This window comes from Neophocaena asiaeorientalis, unplaced genomic scaffold, assembly GCF_003031525.2.
Source record: "Neophocaena asiaeorientalis asiaeorientalis breed wild unplaced genomic scaffold, Neophocaena_asiaeorientalis_V1.1 scaffold160, whole genome shotgun sequence".
Classification (NCBI taxonomy): domain Eukaryota; kingdom Metazoa; phylum Chordata; class Mammalia; order Artiodactyla; family Phocoenidae; genus Neophocaena; species Neophocaena asiaeorientalis.
Window position 1 is genome coordinate 2490141 of NW_020175675.1, and position 17890 is coordinate 2508030.

General features: G+C 42.4%; 1 protein-coding gene across 4 annotated transcripts in view; it reads left to right on the plus strand.

The window, feature by feature from the left end:
- The window catches only part of SYK (spleen associated tyrosine kinase), a 95069-nt gene extending 77837 nt beyond the window's left edge, over window positions 1–17232 (plus strand). For 3 of the 4 annotated variants that reach the window (XM_024731930.1, XM_024731929.1, XM_024731931.1), the window contains 3 exons: window positions 10210–10350; window positions 11687–11799; window positions 14575–17232. In XM_024731930.1, the coding sequence (XP_024587698.1) occupies window positions 10210–10350; window positions 11687–11799; window positions 14575–14647 (327 nt within the window). In that variant the 3' untranslated portion in view covers window positions 14648–17232. Of the gene's footprint in view, window positions 1–1035; window positions 2177–10209; window positions 10351–11686; window positions 11800–14574 lie in introns of those variants that run through there. The other variant, XM_024731933.1, reaches the window with a different exon arrangement.
- Window positions 17233–17890: the final 658 nt, after the last annotated feature.

The following is a 17890-nucleotide window of genomic DNA, read 5'->3' on the forward strand; positions in this document are numbered from 1 at the left end:
CTAAAGCAAAGCTGCTTCAGAAATGAGCCATCATGAGAAAAGTATCAAGTGAGCCCTTTGCAGGGACTGCTGGGAGATGGAGCAAAGGGAACAATAGCCTAGAATAACAATCACACATGCACACCAGAAAAAAATAGATTTTATGTTGGAGACACTTTGTAACATGCACTTCATCAAGATAATTAGAGAGAAGAAAATATAGACTAAAACAAGGACTCAAAGAGGAGATGCAGAAGTTGAGATAACAAATAATCCCAAAACTTAGTGCATTAAAACAATGCCAAGCATTTATTTACACACAGTTCTACACTGTAGGCAGAGCTTGGTGGAAATGGTGCATCTGTGCTCCACAGTGTCTCAGGAGGTGGTTCCAAGGGGGCAGAGGATTTATTTCCACTCTGCTCACTCACACAGCTAATGACTGATTTGACATGGGCTGTGGTCTGGGACCCCCACTGGGCTGTACCCATTAAACAATAACTTAACTACATGTGGCCTCTCCATGTGCCCCTGAGCTTACTCACAGCATGGCAGCAGGGTCCTAAGAGCAAGTTACTCAAGAGGCAGGAAATGGAGGCCGCCAGGCTCCTAAGTTCAGGGCCCAGGAACTGACTCAGAGTCATGTCCACTTATTCTATTGGTCAGAGCAGCCACAGACCACCCATATTCAAGGGAGTGGGGAGGAATGTCAGAACACGAGGGCCAATTTTTTCCACTGCCACAGATATTAAACAACATACCATTGAAAGTAAACCAGTGAATCTCTGAAAATCAGTGGGGAAGAAAATACAGAAGGCAGTATAGAAGTAAAAGGCAAAGGATCAGGAACAAGACGATGGAGTAGGAGACCCCAGCTTCTGTCCCCTAACAAAGATCAACAGTTAGACAGCTATCCATGAATGAAACAGCTCTGGGAGAATGCTGGAGTCCACCTAAGAAGCTTTAGCAGCACAGTGGAATGAAAAACTTGAGAATAACTACATAAAAAGGGAAGGAACAATAGCTTAATTTTGCTTACGTCATCCCATCCCTCAGGTCAGCACTGCTCAGTGGAGGCAAGAACCCAGCTAGAAAGAGTTCTCTTCACCAGGAAAGGGAAAGCAGGGTGAGCAACCAGCTTCCCCAGCCTTTTGGAGCAGTGCACGAAGGACCTGCTTCAGTTTCACCCAACCCAGAGGCCAGCAAAGCTGAGCTGTCTAGAGACAGCTAGGAACAAGGAAGAAGGGAGAAGAGTGGGGGCTACCACTATCAGCTACACAGCAGGAGTGAGCATGGTTCCTGGTGACCTACTCTGCAAAGGAACCCCAGCAGCCTTCACTACTGAGGACTTCAACCACCCTTGCAGATCCTGCAGATCCCCCCAGCTTTCATCACGCAGGATCTCATCATGGACTCCCCACAGATTTCTCTGCTGAGGGTTTTTGCCCTACAGGTTTTCTAATTCACCAGCCACCTGAGTCCCTCCCTACTCCCCCCACCTCACCCACTGGGGAGCAGGATCCATACCAGCAGTCCGCTCCAGCTGCTGCAGCTGCTTGTATGCAAAGTGACAGCCTGGACCCCAATGGCTGATCCCCACCAGCATGTGTGCACTCATGGCTATCTCCTGCAGCTGTGCACCTGCACACTGCCAGCTCAAATCCCATCACCTTTAGTGCCACGCATGTACCCACGGCAAGTCTCTGCAGCCGCAAAAGAGCATGTCAGTAGCCCAGGGTCACTGCAGCCGCTAGTGCACCCACAGTTGGCCTCAACCTGTGCTGCTAGGCCCGGCCCTTGCCACTATGTGTTTTGCAGCCAGCCCCAGTCACTACAGAGGCAGCTGCAGCCAGCCCCCACAGCTGAGTATATGCACACCACTGGCTCTGGCCACTGCCAACACCTGCCTGGTCCCTAGCTGCTGGGCCTGGAGGTACCACTGAGGACCCCAACAGCCCTTGCAGCCACTGCAGATCCCCTGTAGCTATTGCCAAGGAGCACACAGTTGTTGTTTTGTGAACCACAGAGATGTAAGCAAGTGAGACATCAAGCCCTACCCCCAGACCTGCAGCCATCACATACCCTTGCACTTGATATCCTGTACCCTAGACCAGCAGTCCCCAACCTTTTGGGCACCAGGGACCAGTTTTGTGGAAGACAGTTTTTCCACACACAGGGGGTGGGGATGGTTTGGGGATGATTCAAGCACATTACATGTATTGTGCACTTTATTTCTATTATTACTATGTTGTAATAGATAATGAAATAATTATACAACTCACCATAATGCAGAATCAGTGGGAGCTTGGAGCTAGTTTTCACTTGCCACTCACTGATAAGGTTTTGATATGAGTCTGCAAGCAATTGATTTATTATGGGCTCTGTGCAGTCAAACCTCTCTGCTAATGATAACCTGTATTTGCAGCCACTCCCCAGAGCTAGCATCACCACCTCAGCTCCACCTGAGATCATCAGGCATTAGATTCTCATACAGAGCATGCAACGTAGATCCCTTGCATGTGCCGTTCACAGCAAGGTTCGTGCTCCTATGAGAATCTATGCTGCCACTGATCTGACAGGAGGCTGAGCTCAGGTGGTAATGCGAGCAATGGGGAGTGGTTGTAAATACAGATGAAGCTTTTCTCACTTGCCTGCTGCTTACCTCCTGCTGTACAGCCCAGTACTGGTCTTTGGCCCAGGGGTTGGGGACCCATGCCCTAGACCCAGGGTCAAAGAATGCTCCAGCATGCTCCCACCCACAGGTGAAAATCCTTCCTTACTGAAGTCACCCCATACAGTCTGGAAGAGGTGGCTGCATCTTCAAATGTACAGATGCCTACACAAGGCTGCAAGGATCATGAAGAATCAGGGAAACATGACACAACCAAAATAACATGGTAAACGCCCAATAACTGATCCCCCCAAAATGGAGATACACGGATTGTCTAACAAATAATTCAAAATAATTCTTCGCTCAGAGAGCTACAAAAGAACACAGATAAACAATTTAATAAAAATCAGAAAAACAGTACAAAAACAAAATAAGTTCAACAAAGACATAGAGAACATAAAAAAGAAGCAAACAGAACTTTTGGAGTTGTACAATACAAAGACTGAACTGAAGAATTCAATGAGAGTTTCAACCACAAACTGGACCAAGCAGAAGAAAGAATCAGTGAAGTCAAAGACAGATCATTTGCAATTAACTAGTCAGAGGAGCAAAAAGGAAAAAAGGAATAAAAAGAAGTGAGGAAAGCCTACGGGACTTATGGGACACCATTAAGAGAAACAAGTTATATATTTCTGAAGTCCAAGAAGAAGAGAGGGTGAAAGGGGCAGAGAATTTATTTTTAAAAATAATGGCTGAGGGCTTCCCTGGTGGCGCAGTGGTTGAGAGTCCGCCTGCTTATGCAGGGGACATGGGTTCATGCCCCGGTCCGGGAAGATCCCACATGCTGTGGAGTGGCTGGGCCCGTGAGCCATGGCTGCTGAGCCTGCGCGTCCAGAGCCTGTGCTCCACAACAGGAGAGACCACAGCAGTGAGAGGCCCGCATACTGAAAAAAAAAAAAATTAAAAATAAAAAAATAATGGCTGAGACTTCCCAAATCTGAGGAGAGATTTGGACATCCAAGTTCATGAAGCTAATAGGTCCCCAAATAAATTCAATTCAAATAGATCTTCTCCAAGACACAAAATAATAAAATTGTCAAAAATCAGGCAAAGAGAGAATCATAAAAACAGCAAGAGGAAAAAAAGCTTGTCCCTTACAAGGGAGCTCCCCATAAGGCTACCACCAGATTTCTCAGCACAAACCTACAGGCCAGGAGAGAGTGGAATGATACATTCAAAGTTCTGAAAGAAAAACATTGCCAACCAAGAATACTTTATGTTCCAAAACTGTCCTTCAGAAAGGAAGGTGAGACAAAGACTTTCCCAGGCAAACAAAAGCTGAGAGAGTTTATCACCACTAGATCTTCCTTACAAGAAATTCTGAGTTCTTCAAGGTGAAATAAAAGGAAGCTAATTAGTAACATGGAAGCATATGAAAATATAAAACGTACTGATAAAGGTAAGTATATAGTCAAATTCAGCATACCCCATTACTCTAGTATGGTGTTGTGTTAATCACTTAATGCTGATATAAAGATTAAAGAACAGAAGTATTAAAAATAGCTATAGCTACAATAATTTTTTAATGGATACATGATATAAAAAGACATAAATTGTGATATCAAAAACATAACATGGGCTTCCCTGGTGGCGCAGTGGTTGAGAGTCCGCCTGCCGATACAGGGGACATGGGTTCGTGTCCCAGTCCGGGAAGATCCCACACGCTGCAAAGCGGCTGGGCCTGTGAGCCATGGCTGCTGAGCCTGCGCGTCCGGAGCCTGTGCTCCACAACAGGAGAGGTCACAACAGTGAGAGGCCCGCATACTACAAAAAACAAAACAAAACAAAACATAACATGTGGGGAGGAGTACAAGGGTAGAGTTTCTGCATACAGTCGAAGTTAAGCTGTTATCACCTTAAAATAGACTTATATTTATAAGATGTTTTATGTAAGCCTCAGGGTAACCACAAGTCAAAAACTTGCCATAGATACATACAAGATAGAGAAAAGGGAAGCAAAGTATACCACTATGGAAATTCATCAAATCAAAAAGGAAGAGAGTAAGAGAGGAAGAAAGGAGCAAAAGAAATTTAAAACATCCAGAAAACCATAATATGGTATTAGTAAGTCTTTACCTATGAATAATTACTTTAATTGTAAATGGATGAAATTTTCCAATCAAAAAAGCATAGAGTGGCTGAGTGGACAAAAATAAAAAAGTCAACTATATGCTGCTGCCTACAAGAGACTCATTTCAACTTCAAGGACACAGAAAAACTCAAAGTGAAGGGATAGAAAAATATATTCCATGCAAATGTAAACCAAGAAGTAGCAGGCATACCTATGTTTATATCAGACAAAACAGACTTTAATCCAGAAACTGGTACAAGAGACAAAGGAGGTCAGTCATCTTATAATGGTAAAGGGGTCAATTCATTAAGAAGATAAAATAATTGTAAATATACATGTACCCAACATTGGAGAACCTGAATATATTAATCAAATATTAACATATCTGAAGGGAGAAATAGATAACAATATAATAATAGTAGCAGTCTTCAGTACCCCACTTTTAACAATGGATAAGTATAGAGACAGAAAATCAATAAGGAAACATTGGACTTGACCTGTGCTTTAGACCAAATGGACCTAACAGAATTTACAAGAGAATTCTATTAAACATATCAAGAAGAATTAACGCTAGTCCTTCTCAAACTATTCCCAAAAATGGAAGAGGAGAAAATACTCTCAAATTCATTTTTCAAGGCCAACATTATCCTGATACAAAAGCCAGATACAAGGAAAGAAAACTATAGGCCAATATCCCTGATAAACATAGATGCAAAAATTCTCAACAAAATACTAGCAAACTAAATTGAACAACACGTTAAAAAGATCATACACCATGGTCAAGTGGGATTTATTCTTGAATTCAAGGATAGTTCAGTATACTCAAATCAATAAATGTGATACCCCACATTAATAGAGTGAAAGATAAAAATCATATGGTCATCTTATTAGGTGCAGAAAAAGCATTTGACATAATTCACATCATTTCATAATAAACAGTCTCAAAAAAGTCAGTATAGAAGGAACATACCTCAACACAATAAAGCCCATGTATGGCAAGCCTACAGCTAACATTAGACTCAGTGGAGAAAGGTTGAAAGTTTTTCATCTAAGATAAGGAATAAGACAAGGGCGCCCACTCACACCACTGATTAAACAGTACTGGAAGTCCTAGCCAGAGCAATTAGGCAAAAAAAAAAAAAAAAAAAAAAAAAAAAAAAAAGAAAAGAAAAAGAAAGAAAGAAAAGAGAAATAAAAGGCTTATAAACCAAAATTACCTCATCTCTATTTGCAGATGACATGATCTTATACAGTTGACCCTTGAACAACACAGATTTGAACTGTGCAGGTCCACTTACACATGGATTTCTTTCATTAGTATGTACTACACAATCCACTATGGGTTGAATCCATGGATGCAGAACTGTGGATACAGAGGGCCAACTGTAAGGTTATATATGGATTTTTGACTGTGTGAAGTGTCGGCACCCCCAACCCCTACATTATTCAAGGGTCAACTGTATATAGAAAACCCTAAAGACTCCCTCAAAAAACTGAAAACTAATCAACAAATTCAGTAAAATAACAAGATACAAAATCAACACACAAAAAGCAGTTGCATTTCTATACACTAATAGTGAACTATCCGAAAAAAGAAACAAAGGAAAAAAATCTCATTTACAATTGCATCAAAGCAATAGAATACTTAGGGATAAATTTAACCAAGAAAATGAAAGATCTATGTACCAAAAATAAGACGTTGATGAAAAAAATTGAAGAAATGGAAAGATAACCTGTGTTCATGGATCAGAAGAGTTAATATTGTTAAAATTACTACACTACCCAAAGCCATCTATAGATTCAATACAAATCCCTATTAGAATTCCAGTGGCATTTTTCACAAAAATAGAAAAAATAATCCTAAAATTGATATGGAACCCAAAAAAAACCCTGAATAGCCAAAGCAATCTTGAGAAAGAACAAAGCTGAAAGCATTATGCTTCCTGATTTCAAACTATGCTACAAAACTGTAGTAATCAAAACAGTGTGGTACTGACATAAAAACAGACACATAGATCAATGGAACAGAATCAAGAAACTAGAAAAAAACCCATGCATATATAGTCAACTAATATTTGACAAGAGAGTCAAGAATGTTCAATGGGGAAAAAATAGTCTCTTCAATAAATAGTGTTAAAAAAACTGGATATTCACATGCAAAAGAATGAAATTGGACCTCTATATTATAACATTCACAAAAGTTAACTCAAAATGGATTAAGGACTTGATTGTAAGACTTGAAACCATAAAACTCCTAGAAGAAAACATATGGGAAAAGCTCCTCAGTGTTGGTCTTGGCAATGATTTTTTGCATATGACACCAAATGCACATGCAACAAAAGCAGAAATCAACAAATGGGACTACATCAAACTAAAAAGTTTCTGTACAACAAAAGAAACATCAACAGGATGAAAGTTCAACCTACAGATGGGAGAAAATATTTGCAAGCCATCTATCTGATAATTGGTAATTATCCAAAATATATAAGTAACTCATACAACTCAATAGTAAAGCCCCCCAAATAATCAGATTTTTAAATGGGCAAAGGACCTGAATAGAAGTATTCTATTTTTTTCTATATTTCTATGACAAAAGAAGACATTCAAATGGCCAACAAATACATGTAAGGGTATTTGACATCACTAAGCATCAGAGAAATGCAAATCAGAACCACTATGAGATGTCTCTTCATACCTGTTAAAATAGCGATCACCAAAAAGATAAGAGATGACAAGTGTTGTTGAGGATATGGAGAAAGGGGAATCCTTGTACACTGTTGGTGGGAATGTAAATTGGTGCAGCCACTATGGATAGCAGTATGGAGTTTCCTCAAAAATTAACAATAGAACTACTGTATCATCTGGCAATCCCATTCTGTATATGTATCCAAAGGTAATGAAATCACTATCTCATAAAGATATCTTTACCCCCATGTTCATTACAGCATTATTTACAATAGCCAAGACATGGAAACAACCTAATATCCATCAATAGGTGAATGGATAAAGAAAATATGATACGCGTATGTGTGTGTGTGTGCATGTGTGTGTGTGTGTATGTGTGTGTTGGCTTAAAACTGTAGACAAATATATGGGATATATTCAGACATAAAAAAGAAGGAAATCTTGCCATTTGCAATAACATAGATGGACCTTGAGGGCATTATGCTAAATGAAATAAGTCAGAGAAAGACAAATACTGTATGATATCATTTATATGTGGAATTTTAAAAAGCCAGACTCAGAAACAGAGAGTAGATTTTGGTTGCCAGGGTTTGGTAGGTGGGGGAAATGAGAAGATGTTGGTCAAAGGGTACAAAGTTCTAGTTATAAGAGGAATAAATTCTAGGAATCTAATCTGCAGCTCGGTGCCTAGAGTTAACAGTACTACATTGTATAGTACTTGGAAGTTACTGAGAAAGTAGACCATTACAACAGCGACAACAAAAATTAACAATTTTGTCAGGTGAAGGATGTGTTAACTAACCTTATGTTGTAAACATTTTGCAATATATACGTGTCTCAATCATCATACTGTACAAAAAAAAAGAAGCCACGTTAGAAGCAGCTAAAAGAGACTGAACACAAATGAAAAGATGGGAACATGGAGAATTTCTTTAAGAAAACAAAGTGAAATGGAAAACATTAAAGAGTTAAGCAAGATTAAAGAGAAATGATAGTGATGAAAGCAAATTAGCTCAGTGCTCAGAGAGCTGTGCATGACAGTGTGAATTTGTGCAGCAGGACTGTAAATGCAAATGCCCTTTAATCCAGCAACTCCTTACAAATACTCTACACACAGGGAAGATACACACTGTCAGTAATGTTCATTCTAGCATGATGTGTAATAGCAAAAATCAGGAAACGACTTAATGACCTCTCAGTAGGAGGCTGGTTAAATCAGTTGTAGCAGATTTATGCGAAGCATACAATTAACTCTCCTAAAAGTGACTTTCTTTGCATGTGCTGACATAGACATATATCTATGACACATGGTTAAGTAGAAAAAGTAAAAAGTGCAAAATGTATATACCTATAGCTTGATTACCCCTCAAGAAAGCATATATTACCAGTTTATACTTATATGTAGATTTTTCTGGAAGGATTCAAGAAAAACGATCAAACATGCTGTATTTCTTGGTGAGGATTTGGAGTTTGTGGTGGAGAGAGATTCCCTTTTCATCATATTTAGGGTTTGTCAAAGGTTTATTTTGTGATCAGTTTAAAATTCAGAATAAACTTGAAATAGCACACATGACTAGATTGTTCACAACTTTTGAAATCAAAATCTAGAAATAATACATAACATGAATGAGACAGACATATAAGCAGTGTGTCATTTAGAGAAGTGCCCTAGCACCTGTGGTCTCAGATTGATATCCCCGAGTTGTCTCCTCTGGCCACCGTAGGGCAACTCACCTCCCTCCCTCCACTTCAAGAAATGTCACCCAGGTTAGAGTGACTTCCATGGGAGGTATCAAGACTTCACTACACCATGCTGAATGCTAAAGCCCCAAAGAAAGAGTTTTGCTGGCAAGATTTTTATCTCTTTACTAGCACCTGCTTTTTTAAATTAGAAAGTTTACAACTTTGTTTTAAATACTAGCAAACCATCTCCCCCAAAACAGTGTTGGCTTAAAGATGTAGACAAATGTACAGTAATAGTTAAATATATTATGAACAACCTAGTATTTCTTGGAGCAAAACCATGAAGTAATATTCAGGCCTGACTCTTGCATTGCCACGCCAAGCTCCAAGAAGCTGTGAGTAGACAAAGGAAGAGGTAAGAGAAAGCGACTAAAAAATACAAAAACTTCAGTCTGAACCTTAAAAATTGTATTTACATTTTAAAAATTTAAGATGTTAAGATTTAACATATTTTTAAGATTCAGACCAGATATATACACACAGGCATTTTGTGAGTCATGATTTTATTTCTTTTTTTTTAATTATGGTAAAATGCACATAACATAAATTTTACCATCTTAACTGTCTTTAAGGGTACAGTTTAGTAATGTTCAGTACATTCACTTTGCTCACAACCAATCTCTAGAATTCTTTTCATCTTCCCAAACCGAAACTCTATACCCATTAAACAGCTACTCTCCATCCCACCCTCTCTCCACAGCCCCAGGCAACCATTATTCTACTTTCTGTCTCTATGAATGGGACTACTCCAGGGGCATCAGATGAGTGGAATCATACAATATTTGTCCTTTAGTGACTTGAATGGCCTACTTCACTGAGCATAATAAAAGGTAACCGCATGGTTCATCCATGTCGTGGCGTGTATCAGAGTTCCCTTCCTTCCTAAGGCTGAATGATACTCCACTGTATCAATATACCCCATTTTGTTTATCCATTCATTTGTCGATGGACATCTGGGTTGCTTCCACCTTTGGCTGTTGTGAATAGTGCTGCTATGAACAAACATGATGTCCACCATTTTATTCTTAATGAAACATCTCTTTATGTGCTTGGTTTTCAGGCCCAGACCCACGGGAAGTGGCCCGTGAAGTGGTACGCTCCGGAATGCATCAACTACTACAAGTTCTCCAGCAAGAGTGACGTCTGGAGCTTTGGAGTGTTAATGTGGGAAGCATTTTCCTACGGGCAGAAGCCGTATCGGGTGAGCTACATTTGTTTCATTTCCTAATTAACAGACCATCAAAACAGATAAGCCCCAGATTATCTTTAAAGGACCCTGAAAATCATCAAATCTGGACACCCTTTCTGAGTCTTTATCTTTTGAGAGTGGGGGGTGAATATGATCTCTTTATTCTAAACTGAAAGAAATATTTGAAGCTATCTGGACAGTATGTGGGTTTTTTTAAATTGTGTATTACACATATAAATATGCATAAAATATGTCAACGAAATTCAATTAACTATCAAGTTAAGAAGGGTAAAAGGGAATTTTATTTGAGCCAAACTGAGGACTATAACCCAGGAAGTAGATTCTCGGAAAGCTCTGAGAACTGTTCCACCGTTAGAAGTCGAAGGCACAGTCATATATATTTTTGAGACAAAGGATCATACCTCAAAATGACATACCGATATTTTACATAAAGGTCACTAGGGATACATAGTCCAGGTAAACATGTACAGAGGGAGCGGCAAGTCACCATGACCTACAAAGCTAGGAAAGAGCACTATTTTTTAAAGAAGTCACAGTGCTAGTGTCAGGAGAAAGGAAAAAAAGTGATCTTTACGGTCAAGCAGGCACTCGCATCTTTGAGGAGCTCTGGTTAATGTGTAATGCAGGTGCACACTGCACAGCGGGGAGGGAGGGAGGAGACCCAAACAAACGCAGAATTTTATGTTTAATTTTTGTCTTGTCCTGCCTTAAAATAGAAATTTTATTTCATCAAATATATACCCAAATCACCATTTATTAGATTTCAAATAGAAATAATGGCTATTCCCATTATCAAATTTGTAGCTGTTACCTTTTTTCCGATTTTTATATATATATATAATCACAATTGGGACACACCCGTGAAGCCAGCCCCCAAATGAAGAAACAGAACAGAAGCCCCCCTTTCCCCCTGCACACACAAAACTTACCCCAAGGGTAACCCATCTGACTTCTAGCATCATAGATTAGGTGCTCCTGGTACTTCCCTGGTGGTCCAGTGGTTAAGACTCCACGCTTCCAATGAGGGGGGCCCAGGTTCGGTCCCTGGTCAGAGAACTAGATCCCACATACCGCAGCTAAAAAGATCCCACATGCCACAACTAAAGATCTTGTACGTGACAATGAAGATCCTGTGTGCTGCAACTAAAACCCAGAGCAGCCAAATAAATATTAAAAAAAATAGATTAGGTGCTCCTATTTTTTGTACTTTATATAGTTGAAATCACACAGCATGTACTCTTTTGTTTCTTTTGGGGGGTAGGATGTATTTGTTTTGTTTTGCTGCATGCTATGTTTAAAAAGCTCAAGAATATTTTGCATGTTTTAGGGAATGAAAGGCAGTGAAGTTTCTGCTATGCTGGAGAAAGGAGAGAGGATGGGGTGCCCTCCAGGGTGTCCGAGAGAGATGTACGAGCTGATGACCCTGTGCTGGACCTATGAGTGAGTACCCAGACCTTCCTGCCATTTAGCCCAATGCTCTGGATAGATAGAATTGCCGAGCACTAGAAAGGAGCATGAATTCTGTCTTTTCATGAATCAGGGATGGGCTCCTTTCTAAACAAACAATGCGGGGAGAGGTCTTGCTTCCTGGACCACACACTTATATTCTTTAGTCTAAAGAGTATAGACAATTACTCTAATTCGGGATATCAAAATTTAAACATAGATAATATTGGCCAAAGGGTGGAGGGGTGGTCAAAGTAAAAACATACGCTTAAGGGTCTGGTCTGGTGATACGTGCTACTTTGGCATGAGCGGATGGCAGAGGTACTTAGCAGGGGGATGTCATACTTCCTAATTCCTGATCATCTTTCAGAGTGAGGCATGACCACGGATGGTGGCCAGTTCACAGATGGATTGGCCAAGGTAGCACTTCCCGAGAAGCAACTCAGAACTTGGAACAGTGGCCCTAGAGTCTGCACTGAGGGGCCTCACATGGCCTGCCTGGTAGAGCACATGTGACGTTGTAGGCAGGTGATGTCCAGGGCAGCTCAGCTGGCAAGGGAAACACACTGCACCTAAGAATCAGGGACGTGGCCTTTGACCTTGCCTGGGTTTGGCAGCCTGGACATGCATCATGGGGAAACCTCCAAGCCATGGTCTCTGTCCCTCTGACACTGAAGTGTGCGTATAGCGCCCTTGCAACTTGGCAATGATGCAGGTCTGTCATCCGGGGGAGCTCATATATCTGCCAGTAGATTTGATACTTCGAGGGTCAGGTTTGTTCTCAGATATGACAGCTGATATTGCAAGAGTATCTTCAGGATGATGGATATTTCAGGTGCTTTCAGATGCCACCTGGGATTCTGCAATGCCCCGGGAAGCATCTTCCACAACTGTAGCTGGGAGTGGAAGTGAAGAATCTCATTATTATCTAGAAGTGACCCAGGGTCAGCAAGAGAGAGGGCAGTTATTTCCCTGCCACTTTCCTCATGGAGGTTACAATTCTGGGCTAGGCAAACAGGAAACAGATTAACCCCAACATAAACGCCTGATTATGTATTGTGATGGGTGCTATAGAGCAAGCTACAGGGAGCTTTGAATGAGAGTAGAGAGTTTTGGGAGGAGGGTCATACTTCCATTGGAGAGTCCATACTGGCCTCTTTTAGGGAGGGACATTCCAACCGAGAACTGCAGGTTGAGGAGCTTGAGTGCCGGAAATGCCCCCAATGGGCACGAGGGTCAGAGAAGAAAAAGCACCCCAGACCCAGGTAGTCGGGAGCGACCAGGACACTGGCACACACACAGGACACTTGGCCACCCTCCTCTGCAGAAGCTCAGTGATGTCCTAGAGGCAACCTCACCCGTGGTATAAAGGAGAGATTCCCTGGGAAACCTGACCAGGTGTCTTTGCTGAGGGCCAGTCTGTACTCCTGTTTCCCTACACTAGTTTGTTTGCTTGGTGCTAGGCTGCTGGGTGGATGAAACCCTTACAGCAAGACTCAGAGGGACTCTTGGTACATTCGGATCCCCATGGTAGGAGTAGAACACACTGTTTGGCAAAGATGTTGAAGTTGTGTTCTTTGGCTTGAAGTTTAGTAGCAGGAGGGAGGCTTTCCTTCTGTGTGGACACAGGTTTCCACACATGGTCCTACATCCCAGGCTTGGCCATCACGTCCCCTCCTGCAACACAATGTGGTGGCCAGAGACATCTTCTCACAGTGAGTGTGGTCTATAGACATGACCACAGATGGCTGATATTTTTACACAGTTTTATTGCCTGCTCTTGAAAGCTGTAGGTGCAACCATTTGTTTGATGCCATTTGACAAGACAATCTATTTTGGTTCTGTAGAAGCTGCCCTTATAACAGTAAATGATTCTTGGTTCCCATGTGTGGTTCCTGGCTGTTCTCTTATAACTAGACTGAACCATATGAAATCACAGTTGTTGTAGGTCAAAAAGGTTGAATGTGGACAGTTCATGCAGTTTAACCTCAAGTTCTATGTCACTTTTTGGGCAGTTTTACCCACTTGCAGTATAGCCAAAAATCTTGCAAAATAAAATTAACTTCCAAGCAAGGATAGACTCTCCGAATTTTAAGAAATACTTGCTTCCAACTGATTCTGTTCAGTATGCCCATGTTAGAGAAAGCAGAGATGTCTATAGAAGTTTGTTTAGAGGTTGCAGGTTGTTACAAAAACTTTTACCCATGGTTTATATACATCATCGCCTCACCTGCCAACAGTGACAGAAGTAAGGACTGGCCACGTTAAGGTTTAGAATAGCAGCGTCTTTTCAGAAAATCCAGAGCCATCTGATTGGGGTGTGGGGAGGGGAAGTTTAAATTGTGTCCACATTTTTTAAAAAAAAAGATTGAGTCAAACGTTAAATATATATCTGCAGCACACTGACCAACTAAGTATTTTCAGACACGTTCTGTTTTGCTAGGTCATAAGGAGACAGTCTCTGAACCTGCGGTTAAAAGATCCTGACTTTGAGAACAAAACTTTCCCATCTTTAAGGTGGACAGGAGTCACCTGGGGACCTTGTTGAATGCAGATTGGGTTCTTTAGGTCTGGGGTGGGCCTAACACTGTATTCCCCAGAGACTTCTGGTCAGCCACACTTAGAGAAGGGATGCAGTGTGACCGCAGGGTCATGAGGAAGTGGGGCGCCGCCACTCCACTAGCACTTGGCCTGCAAAGACCCCTGCTGTGACCAGTACTTTTTCACAAGCATTGATAACAAACAATAATGCCTCTCTTCCCTTTGCAGCGTGGAGAACAGGCCCGGATTTGTAGCAGTGGAACTGCGGCTGCGCAATTACTACTACGATGTGGTTAACTAACGGCTCCCGCGCCCGTCTGTGGCTGCCTTTGAGCAAATGAACAGTCGAGGGAAGACTATTCCAATGCTTTGATTTTGAGTCTCCATCTTCCTCCACCCGGGAGAGCCAGCTCAGGTGGAACGTTCCACTGACTGTCGTTCCCCAAAGCCTGTCCTGGAACACGCCCTCCACAAAGCAACCTGTCCCAGAGGAGCGGTGGGAAGACAGACGGACACCAGGACCAAGGGTCCCGTGGATTCGTGTGTGTTTCTTGTCTGTGTGGCAGGTTATTTGCAGGATTTATTTCCAAATTTCTTTCTGTCTTTTCAGTTCTCGGGCTCCTGGGCTGCATTTGAATACCCAGCATCACCATGGCGTGCTGAACCCTCTTGCCCATTTCGGCTGCATTTTCAGTGGCCAGAGGGTGCCCTTGGCTTGTGATGCCTGCCGTGGAGGGAAGGAAAGGAGAGGAGAAGAGGTTTGACTGCCTCCAGAACATGGCTCCTACAGGTCCCAAGACTGAGCCCTGCCACTGAAAAACATTCCCTGATAAAAGTGTTTTGAGGCTTAAAAAAATCAGGCTGGACCACTGCAATTTCTAAGCCTGTAGCCCAGTTAAGGGAAAATAACAAGTATGGATACTGCTTTTGCTCTATGTGTTCTGAGGCAGAAGACTCACATCTGTATGAAAAATGGAGCCTGTTGGAATGAATTGGCTTGGCTTACTTTCCCCCCAAAAGCCTCTCTGAAGACTGTACTTGACTGGAGACTAATAAATAAAGTTCTTCGTGGAGACCCAGTAGGGAAGAGCATGTCTGTCATCTCAGATCTGACCTAGGACAGACAGCAGGGTACAGCGGGCTGTCGTCTGCTTAGTGGGGTCCAAGCTTGCTCTCCCCTAGAGAGGGGCTGCAGCCAGAATTCCCTGACTTTTTCTGTATTCATAGTGAGGGACAACCTGGTGGCCAAAGTCATCTAAAGAGGAGTTTCTAAGGCAAGTATCAATTCACAATAAAGCCACAGATCCTGACCCTCTCCACAAGTAAACCTCATTGAGTGTGACTTTGGGTTGAAGATACAAGACCCAAGAAATTTTTTCTAGTCCCTGAGTCTTAGTTAATCCTTGGCTAATGTTTGATCTCATGCAGATCATCAGCCCATTGATATCAGATTTGCTGTAGCCATCCTTCTTAGGTCAGTCGAGACGCATAAACTCAGACCATCTTGTCTTCAGTGGTACCTAAGACATTTTAAAGTATACATCCAGCCTATGGCCAGAGAGGAGGCCCCACTCGTGACAGGGGAGCCAGGCACGGAGAAAGGCAGCAGTCGGCACCCCAGCTTAGCCAGCAGAAGACATGGGTCCACTGGTAGAACTTGTGTTAAGAAACTTTCAGAAGCCACCCATGCTTTTTTGCCACATGGTGGTTTAATCATCGTGTTAAAGAGAGGATCCCTGTGTGGTGAGCAGATACTCAAAACAATGGCAATGCACATTTAGAGTCCCTGAGATTATAAAGATGAATGACACAATCTCTGTGGTCAGGTTGTTTGTAGAATCATCACAGAAAGGGCTGGATAAAGCAGTAATGGCATCTGAGAAAGAGACCATCCATACACACTGCTGAACTCCCAGGGTCCTTCTTCTACCCGCAAAGTGTGTCTGTAGCAAGGCCACACACTTACAGGAATAGAGGGCATGCATGTCATAAACATGTAGAGCTCTTGCCTTCTTTCCAGTGGGATTTTCCACACTGTCTAGCAGCTCAATACCCTTCCCAGGAGTCTGGGGATGAAGAACATCTAAAATGTGAGTGGGCAAGAGATGCTCTGCCCAGGAGGCAGCCAGCACTCCCCTCCACTCTGTCCTCTGCTTCTCCCCGTAGTGGAAAGAGGCCTGTGTGTAGAATTTTCACTGTGGCCGCTTGCCCAAGTCTTGTCTAGTGAAAATTGTGTCCTGTGTTAGAGATAACTGTTCTCCTCCCTGGGGTCACAGAGGAAGGCACATAGGGAAAGGCACCTTTGTGGAAGGATTTATGATGTAAATGAGCAAAATTTGGAAGCTTAGGGCTTACTGCAGGGCTGGGCTTTCACATGCATGCTGCCCTTCTGATGGGTCTAACCACGTCTTTACCTGGGTCTGGGCGCCCTCCATGTGCCTTCACCTTTTGGTCCATGTTTAGCAGGAACAAAAGGACAGCACATCAGACACACAGCCCTGGCCAGTACCAATTGTCTGCTGATGCCACAAACACTTTGTCACCTCAGTGGGACCAAAAGTTTTTGTAGCAGAAACACAGTTCATTCTGTGGTTAAAATAATTACAAGTGCTTTTCGTTTGAGCATGTCCTTTCCCTGCACTTGCTGGTACCAGCCTTGCCTTTGTCCTTTGTGTGGTGACTTCACATTTACCCCAGCCCAATGACTGCATCCCCACCTGGGTTTTCACATGTAGGGGTGACCGCCGGTTTATCAGGCTCCCAGACTCCCAAAGAGCACACTCTACCTGTCAATCCGGGCATCATATTCTCCATTCATTTCAGAAAAGCAATCTTTTGTCACTGGACTTTTTTTCAACTGTGATTTTTAATAAAACTTTGAAATGAGCTTTGTGATGATTTTCATGGATGTGATTAAAGTATGATAAGTTATACTGTCAAATACACGGTGCCAAACAGCATTGTCAAATGTGCAACATGTATTTTAAAAAATGGTAAGTCCCCAGCCACATCCTAAAAAGATGGATGTATGCAGGCTGGTCGGAGCAGATCTGGAAGCTTCTGCCATGCACAGAAGGAAAAGGCCTGTCAAGGAGGGCTCTGGCCTGCCATGATCCTCTGTTCACGGGCAGGGGATCTGCCCAGCGAGAGCCTCACAGCTCACATTGTACACTAATGAGAGGTGGGCTAACAAGACAGAAATCCCAAAAGAGGCCAGAGCAGCATTGTGGCTGGTGAACTTTCCCTTTCTCTGTACAGTTAGCTTAGGGAGCATTGGGGATATCAAGAAAAGATATCCAGAGCCCCCATCCCCTGTTTTAAAGGCGGTTACACACATGCATGGACATCGCATACATACACATACATACACACACACACCATGCACATACACACACTGCAATAAGCACACATGCACACTGAACCTTATTCCGAATGACCACTTCAGTGCCACTGTGGGGCAGACATCCTGCCTCAGAATACATGCTAGTGGATCTAGTCATCTCTCTTCTACCTGCTCTGGGCCTGGGTCAAGTACCAGAGTCTC